General features: G+C 47.7%; 1 protein-coding gene across 5 annotated transcripts in view; it reads right to left on the bottom strand.

Moving 5' to 3' along the window:
- SLC4A11 (solute carrier family 4 member 11) overlaps window positions 1-16,382 on the bottom strand; it is a 213,402-nt gene that overhangs the window by 37,582 nt on the left and 159,438 nt on the right. For all 5 annotated transcript variants that reach the window (XM_059721424.1, XM_006276075.4, XM_059721427.1 and 2 more), the window contains 3 exons: window positions 9,154-9,238; window positions 934-1,059; window positions 243-356 (listed from right to left, as the gene is read on the bottom strand). In XM_059721424.1, coding sequence (XP_059577407.1) covers window positions 243-356; window positions 934-1,059; window positions 9,154-9,238 — 325 coding nt within the window. The remainder of the gene's footprint in view (window positions 1-242; window positions 357-933; window positions 1,060-9,153; window positions 9,239-16,382) is intronic.

Below are 16,382 nucleotides of genomic sequence, written 5' to 3'. Positions count from 1 at the left end.
TCGTGACAGATGAGAATGGATGTGCATCAGCAAGGAGGCTAGCGGTGGTCGGCAGCCACAAGTAAGTTATACGGGCAAAACTTTCTCATTCTCTGTGCAAGCATGGAAAACAAGTCTGTAAAATTCAGCCTTGTTTAGCTGTAGCCCCACAATTTTTATTTTGCAGCTCTCAAAGCTGTCACCGTATTGGACTCTATAGGGCATGGCCCCCCTCCATCCACACCCTGCCCGGGAAAACTCACCGTTAATGTACAACGCTAGAGGAGCCGTGGTTAAGAGCACAACTAGAGGCTGCCCCGAGAACAGAGCGTAGAGCAGTCCTCCGATACACTGCCCCACGATCGTCTTCTGCACATCTAAAAAGAGAGAGTATTTTTGGGGTTTTTTTAAAAACTCAGAAGTTGGAGAATGCCCTGCCGACTGAATGACTGCTAGGCGCACATGACTTGCAAGTCATTGATGCTGGTAAACCGAGCACCTATTACCAGGCGTGTTATTTGTATCGCGGCAGCAAGCAGAAGCCTCAAATCAGGAGCAGGGCTTTCTGCTAAGGCACGGTGCAAAACGGGGGCACGCTCCTGTCTGCTCCTATAGCACGGCTTACAAAGAAGGCACGTGCCTGCGGAGAGCTCTTTGCCCCCAAAGCTGTTACAACAGACTGTGTGGGTTTCCAGCCAGCCCATTTTGCTGAGAGAGAGAGAGAGAGAGAGGTCGGGGAAAAACAAGCTGTCCGCGTTATTAATAATAAGGTCCATATTGCCAACTCTTTCACTGGCAAGAACTTGCAAAACAACTCAGGACGCTGCTTATTTTGTTATTCTCCCAAACCGAGCAGACACAAAGCAAACTCTGACTCATGCAGATGGGGAATTTAAGCTGATTTAAAAAAAAAACAAAACACACAACCAAAAAAACAACAGCTGACAAACTCACCAATAGCTCCTCCTGTGTTCTCATCATTCAGGGAGCCAAAGGCAATAGATGGTAGGAGGCAGGCAAAATACAGAAAGATCATTGTCGTGATGTACTTTCCTATGGCCTTGTTGTTACCAATGATACCTGATGAAACAAAAACCATGAATGACAGCTTTACAACTTGGAATTCGACGAGTCAAATAATGCTCAAATGACGGCCAGCCCTACCGTCAGCTGCTTGCAACTATTTCCGTGCCGAACACGGCAGCGGAAAGGTGGCAAGCACCTCGAAAAATAAACCATTCCTGATGCTACAAAGCACCGAGGCAAGCGACAGCACCGCCGCTCGAATGGCGCGCAGGCGGATACGGCGACCGTCCCGAAGTTTCAACCAGGAACGGTCCTCGAGGCAGGCGCGTTTTCTGGTTCGTAGACCCAATCTTCGTGCAAAGATGCTTTTTGGAGGTTTTAGAAAAAGTGTGCGTGCGTAGACAGACAGACAGACAGACAGACAGACAGACAGACAGACAGACAGACAGACAGACAGACAGACAGACAGACAGACAGACAGACAGACAGACAGACAGACAGACAGACTTTTACTTAAGATCTGCTATAGTGCACCTCTGTGCTTCCTTGCTCCAACTGGGACCAGATGGAGAAGTACCAAAATGCCATCAGACAAGCCTGTTTTAGCAAACACTCTGGCTTTTGGCAGACACGGGAAGCCCTGAATGCATCTTTTGTTCCATTTTGCAGGGCCAGAGCTTTGAATGGCTTGGATGAGGACCAAAGCAACGCCTCTATTTTAGGGTTCTTAAAACTAAAAAAAAAAAAATTAAAAAAAGATCAAGCTGATGAACATTTTATGATGCATCTGTAGTCACAGAGTTACCTTCAGTATGGTAAGCTAACAGTCTCTGTGGCTTCTGACGTGCTTAAAGGTACTTTATTCTCCTGGATAGAGACTTTTGTGGTTATACGCTTGAAACAATAATGCAAAAAGGAGAGAAACTGAGCTCATTAGAGGATAGCAGTTTTAGAAACAGCATGAAGCAAAGAATTTTGACCTTGAGGTTACAGTTTCACCCATTTCCCAACTACTCTCATCCCCCCCTGCCTCGATCATTGTTCCCAATGAGGGTCAGGGGGCCTGGGTGACCAAAATGGGAATAAAAAGGTCGCTGTAAGAGCCCCCCACATTGCTGCTCTTCCCCTTCTCTGGGAGAGATGCTACCCAGTAGGTTCAAACCTCCTGGCCCGGGTGGAAGCCGAAAGCTGTGAAGTCCAGCACCGGAAGAGGAGAACGCAGCCATTTGGAAAAGCAGCAGCACAAAGAAACCAGGGGACGATGCCCCGTCTTCCCCACCCAAGTCCAGAGCGCACCAAAGAGAACGAGGAGCCATGGGGTCATCTGACCCCAGCGGTCTTTCCTGTCCAAGTGCAGGGGGCTGGACCTGATGATTTTGTAAGGTCCCTTCCAGCCCCGAACATCTACGAGTCTATGAGGAAGTCGTGAGTGGACAGCAACACTGAAAACAGGCAAGATAAGATAGTGACTTTGCTGGTAGAGCAAGCAAAGTCCTTGTCCTAAAACCACTGAGCCTCACAGTGCGTTGCTCTGGACTCGTATGCATGCATCGGGGAAAACTTTCAAGAGGATGGCCAAAGACAACGCTTGAAAGCCTCCACACATGCTCAAGACCAGGACCACAGAGATGATTAAGGCCCAGGGTCAAGGACGTTTAATGCATCTTGTAAAAACCATGTTCTCATAAATGGTAAGCTTCACGAAGACGCCCTGGAAGGTCATTAAGCTGCATTTTTCCAGCGTAGTGGAACAGAGGTGATCTCACAAGGATGATCGTGTGAGGTCCCTTCCAGCCCTGATGTCTATGACAACCTATGAAAGCAATGACAGGTAGGAAGGGAGTGATTTGCAAGCAAGACTCCCTGTGGGATACAGAAACACAATAGTATGCAGCCCCCAGAGCACGTGATTTTCCAAGAGCTTCCCGCCACAGGGGTCCGTGCAGAAACAGGATCAACCTTGCAAAAAAACACTGCCGACAAAACCTGAAGACGCTGCTTGTCTCGTGTCGGCTGCCAAGAAATTCTGTGGTCCCAGCTTCGCAAGTGTGAGACCCGACGTGCGCAGACGCTTGTCAGCAACGCCAAAGTCACCTTCGCAAACAGAGGCTGACCCGGGTGGAGCGAGCGGTGCTTCGTGAGCCAACATCGTTTTGAAGGGTTAATGAGCTGCTACTTCCTGTACATCAAAGCGTGCCCAGAAGAATTAGCATTTCACGCTTGAAATGCTGTTCATCATTTACATTTTCCTTTTAAGTCAACATCTATGCATGGGTAAAGGTTGAGAAACATATACGTGCGGATCAGAAACTGGCTCAGGCCACTTCATCGGGAAAGGGGGAGGAGGGGGCACGTGGGATCTAGCACGACACTACTTCATTTGCAGCCGTTTACCGGCTCGTGAAAAGCCTGACCCTCTGATTGTGCGTTCTGCATTTGCGGCACGCATCAGCTTGCAGCCCAGCTGTGAAATCTGACTGCTCGACTATTACAGGAACGGTCCCTTAAAAAAAAAAATTCAAGGTACATTGACAAATTCCAAACTGCAGCGATGCTCATCACTTTGACAGCTCCATTTCATGTACTTAAAAAAAAAAAAAATTGCTAAAAAAGCCTTGCTTTATAAGGCACAGAGACTTCAGGAAAACACAGGCTAGAATACCAACAGCTTCATTTAACTTAATATTCATGTTTAAAAAATAATTAAGAGAGAGAGACAGACACCAAACCCACTTTAATCCATTAATCTTACATTTACTGAATCGCACTCGAGACGCTCAGCAAGATGCGTGGGTATAGCTATTAAAAAAGCATGTGCTCCTTTCTCTATTGTATGCAATATTCAAGACAAGAAGAGAGGCAGGAAGAGAAGGGCCAAATGATATCGGTTGCCTTCGTGCAGACAAAAACCATATCTCTCGAACCTCCAAGATACGCACCGTTTCAACTGTGCAAAATACATTAGAGGTGATTGCTCACAGGAGGTCGCATGTGAAAGAGCAGCAAGATGTACACACTTCTGCGCTACAACCCAATGTTAAAGCTGTTTCCGAAACGTGCATAATTGCTCGACTGGGCTTTGTTTTCCAACCCACCCCTTGGGCACGTCTTAATTAAAAGGTAACAGCATTCATAGTACTTGGGGAAAGATTAAGAGACGAGAACCAAGCATAAGCACTCTTTGCTTTCTCTAAGAGGTCAGAGGGAAAAATGAAATATTTCCTCCTGTTTGGAAGGGGAAAAAAAAGATTGAAGAGTGCTTTTTAACTCGTTCTTTCTTGGACAAAAGGAAACGTACTCAGATCCAGGAAACCCAACTTGGGAATATAAAGCAGGGTTGCTCGGGGGGGGGCTTTACAAGGCTTCATCTCTCATTTCTTTCAGTTTTTTTTTTTATTATTATTTCCTGCAGAACTCTAGCCATTTGTGGGACTGTATAGTCACACACACACGCACATTTTTTAAGGGCCGCTTTTCTCAAACAACATATGCCCCGCGTGCGCTTAGCAAGTGGCAGCGCCATTTAGCACTTGAGCATCGTCTGGGAGAAATGGCGCTTGAGGTACTTCTGAGCTTTGCAGTCGAAGCGAGACGGCAAGGAACAAAAGAAGGGAAGAGGCGCCGAGTTAAATAAGTGTACAAAGGAAGCCGCTAAGTAGAGCTGCAGACAAAGTGCAAATTTAAGTGACGCGAGAGAAGACTGCAAAGATGCTTTGCTGCCTATATATCACATTAAGAGCATTTCATTGCGCTTTTAATCTTCTAAGTTCTTTCTAAGCAACCTATTTGCTTTGAGTATTACCAGGCATAGCTACGCGCCTGATCCTGCAAAACTCCTCGAGCTCTATGCATCATTTTGCACCTCCGGAGCTTAGTCCCAGCAATTTGCTTGAGCACAGCTGCACATGCTATGGAGGAACAGGGTTTATGAGTAACCCCGTTAGTAGTTTCAAGAACGCTGCTTGCATGGCAAGATCCTACTTAATGGGAGCGAGGGAGGCAGAACAAGAGCCAAATGCTATGCTCCTTATCACGAGCTATAAGAGCAAAGGAAAGTCAGGCTGGAAGTGACCTTGCTAGGTCATCTGGCTCGGGGCAAGATCATCCCCGACTAAACCACTCTCTCAAATAAGGGAACCGGAGCAGAGGGAAGGTAAGGGATCATATCCCTGACGGTGTTACAAGTTGGAACGAAAGCCCAATGCTTCAACGTCTGCATGCAAGTCAAAGGCCTAGCAGCCCACAGGGCTACTATGACCAAGGCATGCCAGGTCCTGCGGCCACAAGGAGTCATCTGGCCGCTATCACTGCTGGCTACTTTCGATTCCCCAGCCAGATTAACCAGGTACTTATTCATAGCTGGGTTACCTTGGGGCTTGAACTAGCACCTCCGCAGACATAGCAAGAGACCCCTTCTGCCACCAGTCCCCTCACAACCTTGGTATAATTAACCATCATTAAATTGTTTTCAAGTTCTTTCTATTCCAGAAGCAAGAGGCTAGCCACGCAAAAGCCCCCCAGCCAACACTGTCAAGATAGTCCATATTAAAAATGGACTTAAAAGATCACATGCTATTTAAGAAGGTGAAGATAAGGAAATAGCATGTATTTAAGAGGTCAGCAGATCTGTGGCTAAGCTTGGAGGAAAACCCCCGGTTCAAATCTAAGGGATTGTACTGGGATCTGAACAGAAGTCTACAGATTTTTTTTCCGTGGCGTTTCCTATTGGTAATGGTGTCAGGACAGGCCTCTCTTGGTCTGCTATCCAGCCTGCTCCGTGGTTGGGTTGTCAGTGGCTAAGTTGGCACCAGCACCTGGGCTAGCCTGGGTGAGGAGGGTGTGTGGACACCCAGCAGGACTAAACAAGACCTGTCAAAGGGCGGATGAGCTCCCTGCGAGCCAAAGGCCATCCATACCTGGAGAGGAGATGGGCACCACCAAGTCGCTCTGCCTGAAGAACCACCAATGGTGCAAAGCAACTCAGCTAACCTCACATCAGGTCGGTTGAGACACAGGTGTGGAGGAGGGTGCTCACAGCATCTAAGGTGCCCCAAGGGTCCCAGTGGCCTCGGGACTGACTTGACTACTGGTAAACTGGGCCCTGTGAGTGGGTTGGCTTTTAGAGGTGAAGAACTGGAGTAGCAAGGCCTAAAGTGAGGGAGCTGTGGTAGGTGTGCCACACGGAGAGCAGAAATGCAAGTCACGTAATATTTGGTTGCTGCTCCTATGAGTAAAGCCAGCTCGGTGTGTTGCTCCGCGCAGGCATTTCTTGTAACCAGATATTTCAGATCACAAGGACAATGATTCAAAAATACCAGCGGGGAGGACTGCAGCTGCTGGACCAACAGAACAAAATCCCCAAAGCCTTACTGCTGGAACACAAAAGTTACCAGCAGACTATGCTAAGCAAATCAATTAAAGGATAAATTTCAAGCATCCCAGTGACTTGCACAATCTAAATCCATCCAACCCACGTGCAACAGATGAGAAACACAATATAAAATGGGGAGGGAGGGGAGGAATCATCTTAAGTCAACTGTTTTATTATTATCATCATCGAGGACTTGAATATGGGGGAAGAGCAAAACTGATCCAGCTTGCAGATGACACAACATAGAGGGCTGCAAACATTTTGGATGACTGGAATACAACTCAAAACTGTGTCGATCGAGTGGAGAACTGGGCTTTAGATAACAAAATGTAGTCCAAAGACCAATATAAAACCCGTCGTGTCCTGTGGAAGAACGAACAATTGCACCTGCACCGAGCGGGCAGTGGCACTGCTGAGATGGATCCGGGGTTACAAACTCAATGCAAATCAGCACTACGATACTGTCCCAAGAAAAGCGCGTGCAATGGTCTTGCTCTTACAGAAGCGTCATACGCAAGGCGTTGGAAATGGCGCCACTTGACTTGATGCTAGTTAAACTTCAGCTGGAGCACTATGCCCAGTTTTGGGCACCGTATTTTAAGGAGGACTTAGAGAAATGGCAGAAAAACCAGTGACAGATGATAGCAGGGATGGAAAGTAAATTCTCTGTCTGAGGTTGGACTGAAAGAAGTAGGTATGTTTAGTCTGGAAAAAAAGATGGGGGTGAGAGAGGTTTTTACATTAAAAAAAAAATCGTTTTCGCCTGACAAAGGGCAGGACATATGTCAATAGGTTTAAACTGCAGCAAAGCAGGTTTAGATCAAATCTCAAGACTAGCTTCTTAACATCACAAGAACAGCAAGACAACGCAGCCAGTTTTGAAACAGCCTTTACCGGAGATTTTCACGGAGAGGCTGCACAGACGTCCTGGAGCGTTTGCAAAGAGCAAATCCTGCGTCTACGAAGGGGTGGATCAGATGAACTTGCAGCATCCGCCTAACGCTGCAACTCATCCCCTAGAAACCTGGGGTGACGATCTGGGTTCACAGAAGCCAGAAGTTTTGTGGCAACTTTATGGTGCCTTTCAGATGCACTTACATCAGACTTCTACCAACCAAGGAAAGTCTTTTGTCAGATCCCTTATGTGTAGGAGTAAAGCCACTAGATTGACAAAGTTACTTCCCTCTTTCTCTCTCTCACACACGACCTTCCACAGACAAGTACAATACCCAGCTTCAGCGGCCAAGAGGGGATTGCACCATGACACACTACAATTGCATCTCTCCAGACAAGGCCAGTGGAAGTGGGAGCGCCAGGTCCTCGACCCGTTCCTCCCTGCCGGCGAGCAGGAACGTGCTGCTCCGAGCAAAGTGTTTAATTCTCCCAAGAGGACTCCCTGGTAGCTTGAAGCTTTCTGGTGATGCAGTTGTTTAGCAGAGCATTTCTCAAAAGGGAGTCTGTGGCAACCCTTTACAGGGCATGTTAGAGGATGGGAGGAAGGAGAGGCGAAAAAGGGGACGTATGAATGGAGAAAAGGACGGACGGGTCTAGCAACTCCAGAGACTCACTTAATTGATGGAGTGGTTCCAGCAGATACAATTACTTATTTCTTACCTGTAACAATCAAACTTAATGACAGCAGAGTAGTTATGGTAATTATCAACTGCCTGGATGGAGAAGGGCTCAGAGTTGAGCAAGAACAGTGTAAAGCTTGGATGGTAAAGCAGGACGCTTTCCCCAAGGTTTGCTCAGTCCAGAAGAATAAAAGCTCAGAAGGTAGGCAGTCACAAAAAAAAGATATATTTAAAACACAACACAATTTCCAGGCAAGCATTTGGGAGACTTCGGCTGCTAGAAAGCCAGGTCATCTCGGAAACAACGTAGTGGCTTCTCTGGTAGCCCGAGACAAGAGACTAAGAAGGTCTCCGTGCTAACATGGCATGGTCGCTTGCAATATTTTGTAGTTTATGCAACCATTTAAGATCAATGAATCCCAAAATAGCTTTACGCTAATTAAAGCTCCATTTGCTTCAAACCTCAAAAGCCAGGTATAATTCAAGACCAAACTGATGCTGGGTTGAGGTTTTGCATGCAACTTTTCTCCATAAAGATGAGGGTTTTTGTGGTGTTTTTTTTTAAGCAGTGTTCAGCGCTCCTTGAGAATGAAAGGCTGCACTGGAAAATGGTGCTTGTTCCAAAACTGATGGACACCTCTAACAGGTGCATAAGACTAGATATTTAAGCCCTAGTATTGCATCTGGGTTGATTCTCATGCCCTATGATTCTCCATGCTGCTTTGGTAAATTAGCAACAACACTTGGAGATTATAACCAGACTCCACTGAAGTTCCTGCAATTCCCATTTGTGACGCTGCACAATTCCCACGCCGTTTCCACAATAGCTATCGACGGCTGCCGCACAACAAAGACGACAGCAGAAGTGGAGCGTACCGTGCTGATGAAAACTAATTTGTTTCTGATCCGTTCTGATGTCTTCCTCGTGCATGCTAATAATCAAGGAGCTTAAAATCACTGTAATTAAAGACCTGGCTTTGGCAAAACCAAAATTTCCATTAAAAGCACGTTGCAAACTTCCCCCATTCACAAGTGTTGTGCCGGCTCAGAAGCTAGTCATAGGTTTTATTGGGATTCTCTTTTTAAATGAAAAAAAAGGGGCAGATATCAAAAGAACATATCAATCCACATTGTCAACAGGACACGGTATCACAGGAATTAAGGAAAGTCAGGGAGAGTCTTCCATAAACATGAGCAACCTACCGTCAGTGAAGTCCAGAGCGTACACTGGAAATCTTCGTGCAATGTCATCAAAAATCCCCTTGCCAACATTGAAAAAGTCATGCAACTAAAGAGAGGAAGGAAATGTTATGTCAGTTTAAAAGGCTCAGGCATTGTTAAAAAGATTAACCTTATTCCAGCGCTGGTAGGCAGAAAAAAAAAAATTAAATCAGCTTGAATGCTGCGTGTGGATCACATCTTACAGAACGAGGTGCCTAACACATGGGTAATAATACATACTCTCAGAAGTACTGTAAAAAGCCAAACCTCTATGTGCATTAATGCAGGCATTGTGGTACCTGCTACGCAGAAGAGCAAACTGATAACAAGGCAGGGGCTTGACTTGCCAAAGCCAGCAAAGTAATGGCTAAGCCACGATTAGACCTCAGAAACTTCTGTTCTCCGAGCCCTGAGAACAGAAACTTAAAAGTAAAGTCTCTCCCGACCCCCCAAAACAACTACCTTGAAATCCATATGCCATGATAGTCAAAACTATGTCTGCAGATAACCATTCACACTCCAGAAATGGCATCTGAACCCATCAGGTATGTAGGCTTTGCTGGGGCACTGATCAGTGCATACATTGATCAAGGAAGGGTTTTTTCTCAGTAAAATCAGGACTGATCCACGAGCAATTCACACCAATTAAGCTGGAATATGCATGCATAATGAGGTTGTACTTATTCATCGCAAAGTGAGTTGATGAGGCTGGTACCAGATAGTCTAAAATAGGGGTGCTCAGATGCCAGCCCCATGCCACAAGTGAGCAAGATCAGTCTGTGCACTGATCTCGCACTTGATCCAGCCCACAAAGTCAATCAGTACGTGCAACCTGGTGCGTGGGTCTGACCCCAGATGTCAGATCCGGCCACGGAGCAGACGCATGCACAAGCTTGGCCCCACGCACTGGCTCCAGCTGCGGCCCATTCTTGTGTGCTGGCACGATCTGGCACGGGGGGCTGTGTCATCGGCCTGTGGGGTTCCCCACAGGTCTAGAAATTTGGAGGCAGAGATGGCAGCATTAAATTGTCGCAGGTCTGGAAGCAAAAATTCACAGCAGAGTAAACGTTCCCTAGAAGTGCCCGGCTATGGCAGTACCTACAACCCTAAAACGGTACAGCTTGAGGAGTTGAGCCCTCCCAAATCACTCGATTGGCTCAAAAATGAAGTCTTCTTCATTTATACGTTTGGACTATTTGCTTTTAGTTTGTGAGTTTCTGAAAGTGTGAAAAACCATACACCCTAAACTTTCAGCTGCAATGGTTGGGGGTAGAAATGAAGGCACGGTTCCACTTCTGTCCCTAAGACAGCCTAGGTCTTGGCTTTTACTGGCCCAAAAAGCATGCATCTTGCCTTAGGACTGTGTTTCTATCCCACAGCTCTCCCTTTCTCTCAATGAGCAGCCCAGCTGACCGCCAAGGACAGATCCTCTTCACCCCCGAGAAGTCGCGCAGCTCTCCCATCTTCTAGCAATGGGGAGCCGAAGGTGACGCCAGAGGCTGATGCGCCGGAGAAGGAAAGTTTCCCGTTCTCAGAGCTTCTGTCACGATAGGACCCAGCTCAATCCAAGGAAAAAAAAAAAGTCTACCTGAAGTAGTAGAGCTAACTGACCGCTCACAGCACTGACTTTGAAAGCAGAAGTGGGGAAGAGAAGCCTAGCAGTGAGAGCATTTGCCTAGAAAGTCTCGAGACCTGGGTTTTAGGTCCTTTTCAACCAGAGGCAGCTGTCTCCACCCAAAAACTCCTCCTCCCCAAAGCCTCAATGCCTACAAAGTCCTCCTCTGAACCTGCATCTCCTGCTTTCTGAGGAAGCAACTTAACCAACAGGCAATAGGGGGGGCAGAGCTGATGGCACCCTTCACGTGGGCACCTGGAGAGAGAGGAATGCAAGTCGCTGGGTCCAGCAGTGAATGCAAGTTGGAGCCCAGTGAGGAGGAAACTCTCCGGTGAAGGAGAACCCCTCGATTCTGGACCCTGTCCCAATACCATTGACTGCTGAAGGTGGCCTGCAGCCGAGGTCTCCCCATAGTGTGTGCAAATGCCCTGGGCTATAGGGCAAGAGGAGGCCCTCCACCCCCTGCACCCATTTTCAATGCCAGACTCGCTCAATGATTTTTTTTGCCCCCCCATTTAAGGGACTGGGGACTCCTGCAGAATTGATGCGCTTCCCAGACAGAAGGAGATCATAGCAGAGCTCAGATTATAGACAGATGTGTAGGAAACCATTTCGGATGGCTTCTGAGCCACGGGATCTTCCTAGGCCAAAATGAGATGCGTAAGAAATCTAGACAACCGAGCGCCTTTGAGTCTGCTGTGTAGGAGTGGAATAGGATCATGTTTGCTTCCTGAGATGATTAAAAGCCACCTAATGCCACATCTAAATTGGCACTTCATATCTTTAAAAGAACAAAAGCTTATGTTCCCTTCAGATGCCCCCATTCCAGCTTCCGGGGCTTCAGGAAGCATGCTCAAAATTGCAAGATTCACAATAAAACTGCAATAGTTAGCAAAGCTGCCACAGTAAGCAACTGCCAACAGTGTAATAGTCTCTGCTGCTTTTTATCAAAGCCTCCCTAGTTCTACATCCTTCCAAAAACGCAGCACAACATAATGGATTTGGCTCCTTGAACCGTGAAATGGGAAACTTAAGTTCCTTCCGAAAATTTAATTCTCCCAACAATTAAGAGTGCTTCATTTTCTTTGGTATCCTTGTTGACAGAAAGAATAAATTGCACGCAAGAATGCAGATGTAAAATGCTTAACACCACTTGTAACTCCTTCACAAGACAAAGCTGCAAGGCTCTTGGGGCATCTATACACGAGCAGGATTAATCAAGTCTGGCAGTTACTGCACTTCAGCAGACTGCGACATCTCGCGCATCAGCATTCCCGCGCTTAAAAATGATGGGCACTTGAACTCATTTGATGAGCTTCAGTTAAAACACCCCTGCCGCTATTTAAGTGTGGGGATGCCGATACACAAGATGCTCCCAATGCTTTAATTACAGCACCCCTTGGCTGCTTCTGGAGCACGTGTATAAATGCCCATACATGAAGGCCTGGTGGGCTTGTTGCAGGACTAAATATTGAAGATATGCTTCTTACCACAAGCTATATGATCCAAGGCAAGTAGGGCTGGAAGGGATCCAGTCCAGCCCCCGGCAAGATCATCCCTGACTAAGCCACCCCAGCCAAGCGCGCGTCCAACCTGCTCTTGATGCTTTGCAGGGATGGAGATCCTACATTTTCTCTACGTGCCTGTGCCAAGGCCCGACCACCCTCAGAGCCAGAAAGTTCCTCCTAATCTCCAACCTAGCAATCTGCTGCCGCTTGCCCTGTTCCCTTGATTGGCAAAATTAGCTAAATCAAAGCTATTTTAGTTGGTCAATGTTGAAATCTTCTGCACACACAAATCCATTTCTGGGCATTTATTCTATCACTTTTATTATTATAGCAAGAGACACGCGCCATTGGCCAAGTAATTAAAGGCGTTTCTCTTGCTATACCGCTGGCCCGTTTGCATTATTGCTTTGTCCGTGGGCCCGCTGAGCCTTCCTTCAAAGGCGCGCCCTTCTCCCTCTTGATCACCTGCGCTAAACATTTTGAATTGCACAGTGGCTAGACAGCAACGATAAAACATGGAGACACAGGAGTTTAAATTATGGGAACAGTGGAGAGCTGAAGCCATTTGTAATTGAGACGGTTAGTATTTTTAGAAGGGCGAATTTCCCAGAGGCACGAGCCAGACAGACTCACGACAGCTTTAACGAGCGGTGTGTGTTTACTCGTCTTGCCGTGGGAAGCATGGGGACACCGCGCCTGGCCTTTGGGGAGAAAGATAATGAGAACAACCATGTGCTTGTTTGGCAACTCTGTGCTGTGCTGAGCCACGTGGACGGCGTTGCTCTGCGGGGAGGCGAGGGCTGCGGGAAAGGAAGAGAGAACAACGCACGGAAGAGTGTGAATGCTGAATTAAGGGAAAATGGGACTAAGTGAGCAGGTGCACTGAGTAGGCAGCCCTGCTCTCCTTTCTCCCCTCTTCTCTGGTATAATAGACGTGATCCCCATCAACCCCGGCACCCCAAAAAATCCCGTGTGCAATTTGCCTCTCCCTCTTTTGCCCGTAGGCACGGCTTGAATGCGAGAAGTTTCTTCCTGTGCAGCAGCTCCACCATCCCAAGCTTTCCCTGTGAATGTGCTTATGGAAACTCAGATCGTCTCTGGTATCAGCTGTTGCCACGTCCACCTCTGCTCCTTCATGCCTGCAACCCCCACCACTGCCTCCGGCCCATCCAAGACCATCTGCGGGTCTCGCATCCAATTCCACCAGCACGTCCCAACGGCAGCCTCTCTCCTCCATCGCAAGTGATCGGCCTTCTTCTACTCTGGAGAACCCTTTAACATGCCCAACCCTGCCCTACCTGCCCCTGCTACATCCTCACGGTGCGACACCACCTTCCCTCTGATGCTGAAGTCGGATCCGGTCTCCCCATTTTCCACTTCTCTCAAGTCTTCTGGCACCTTCCCACCCCTGCCATCTGGACAGAGGTGGCTGGGGACAGCACACGCGCACACCTACACCTTCCTAGCAATCTTCATAAACCCACTGTCTGACCCTTCCTCAATCTCCTTCTTTAAAACCTCACCTCTGCCATGCTGCTTGCAGAAAACGCCAACCATTCGGTGCGTGGGAGGGCTGCAGCATTGCATGTATAACCAGCCTGTGCCAAATCACCACCATTTATTCCCCCGGTTTCTTCCTTGCTCACACCTGCCTATCTATTACACATGGTCATCCAGGCTGTAAGCCAGGAGAGCTATTTGCTTCCTGCTTACATGCTGCCTAACACAGTAGGGTCCAACGTGGTTGGGGTCTGCAGGAGCTCCCTCAATATTAATGACACACAAATAGACTCTTACAATACTTTATAGATGCTGTGACCACCCTTGCTCTAATAAGGTCATGATTAAATATCTCAGTGCTCAGTAAAGAGCAGGGATTTCAAGGGGATGTAATTAAGACAGTATCCAGCAAGGGCTGAAAGTGTGTCATGTTTCCTAAACAGGCCCTGGAGAGAAAAGGGAGCAGCGCGGTCCCGTAGACAGTGTGGAGCTAATAACTCTGCAACACTGCAAATCCTTGTAATGTGTTAGCAGAGGTAGGATGGGGGACGTGGGAAAGATCAACTCTTTCATTTATGCAAAATGAAGTACCTACTCCCTGCAGCTGCTGCAGGAGAGGTCCAGGGGGAAGGCAGCAAAGGACCAATTTGTATGCCGCCTACAATCATGGTTCCACCCCACACCAAGCAGCTCACTTAGGGTTAATACCATAGCTGTTTTCAGTACATGGTGGCATTTGATTACATTCAGGGTGGTTCAGAAGCAGTAATTACACTTCAGCTTAGACATCTGTTTGCTCCCAGGTGATGATATTGTATTTTCCTGGTTTTTTGGGTTTTTTTTAAAAGCTGTTGCACAGACTAAAAAGTTAGAGGCACTGGAGATGTCCTTATGCAAATAACTACACTGCCCAGTTTTGATGAGCTATTCACCCTTTACTGTCCAACACCATGCTATTCTCCTTCTTCGGGCAAAGGGAAAACCCCAGAAGAAAGATAAAGGCTTAATCCCCATTTAAAAAGTGCTGTGAGAAGAGCTCTGTGTGGAATGACCAAAGAAATGACCTTCCAGGCTACACTAGGTGCAAGCGCAGCATCGGTATAAATTACCCTAGAACAAAAGTCCTACTGCTGGCATGCTTGTTCAGGGAACTAGTTAAGCTGCACCAGTATCCCCACCAAGGCTAGGAAAAGACATTATACATAAACCAGTATAAATGATTGAAAACCAGTCTAAGCCTGTAACAAAACAGAAATTCAGTGCACATAGACTGGTTTAAACAGGGCAGAACCCAGTCTGAAAAAAATCCTCAATGGATGTAGTGGCAGATTTAAATCAGTTTAACTTAGACCTGTCTATCGAACTTCTGTACCGAATCCCTCCCGACTCAACTTGGGTCACTGTCCTCCAGCATCCCAGGTTCCTTTGCAGACCCCCACTAACTGCACCCCCTGCCCCTCCAGGCAGGCAGGCTAGCCCCTACCAGCGCTGATCTGCTCCAGCCAAGCGAGCTCAGGGCCACCCCCCTCCAGCTGTCACAAAGCTGAGTAGTAAAGCCTCTGCTCCCCAGTCCTGCATCCTGCTTGCACCAGTCAGCCAGGCAGGGCAGGGGTGGGGAAGGCCTGGCCCTCTCCAGAACAGCTGGGGGGTGCATAGCCAGGTGTTGGGGGGGCGGGGGGGGGGGGGCGGCCAGTACAGGCCGCCTTCGTACCCCTTCCTCCCCCGAAGGGTGAATGCAAGGTCTCTTTGCTCCCAAATTAATCTAATCTAAAGGTGCTTAGAAAAAGCTGTGGAAGTTGCATCCACCTCGGGCTTTTCGAACCTCTGTACCTGGCCCAAGACTTTGTGCATCTCAGTAGAGCTCTACCAGAAAAGACCTTTCGGACATAGACATGGCCTTGCTCCTAAAGGGGTCAGGGTCTATGAAAGCACGGGGACACCACAGTTAGTACTATGAAGCCAGCACCTGTTAGGAGGCATAGGACAAAAATAAAATGGACTTCAGCTGTACGTTGAAGTGTGGCTATATTTAAAATGGGAACATGTTGGACCACCTCGTTCCTCATCAGCAATGTGGTTTCTGGAGGGACAGGCTTGCTTACGGTTAGGGCTGCCGGGCTCTGGTACGGGCTCCCAAGGGAGGTGGTGCTCTCCCATACTTTGGAGGTCTTCAAGAGGAGGCTGGATAGATATCTGGGTGGGGTATCATGATCCCAGCACTCGTTCCTGCCCAGGGCAGGGGGTCGGACTTGATGATCTGTTCAGGTCCCTTCTGACCCTAGAAACTATGTCTGCCCATGTTGAAAAACCCATTAGAAAGCTTGAAAAATCCTCAAGTACAGGTATCATAAATATTTTCCAAGAAGGGAACCATAGCCACTGGCGTACCATTGCACTGGTATCTGCAGGAATGGTTTCAGGGATATAGGCAGCGGAGGGTTAAGGACAGATAAAAGAGAAAAGCGCTGCTGCCAAGAGGAAGGTTTAAGCTGTTCTCTGCATCCACTGGGGACAGGACAAGTGCTAATGGTGCAATTTAAAACCAACGGAGATACTGGATGGACGTTGTGAAAAGCTTTCGAACTGCA

Source organism: Alligator mississippiensis, chromosome 2 (genome assembly GCF_030867095.1).
Source record: "Alligator mississippiensis isolate rAllMis1 chromosome 2, rAllMis1, whole genome shotgun sequence".
In the NCBI taxonomy this organism is placed as follows: domain Eukaryota; kingdom Metazoa; phylum Chordata; order Crocodylia; family Alligatoridae; genus Alligator; species Alligator mississippiensis.
The sequence above is the reverse complement of the archived record's forward strand: the minus strand, read 5'-3'. Positions and strand labels throughout refer to the sequence as shown.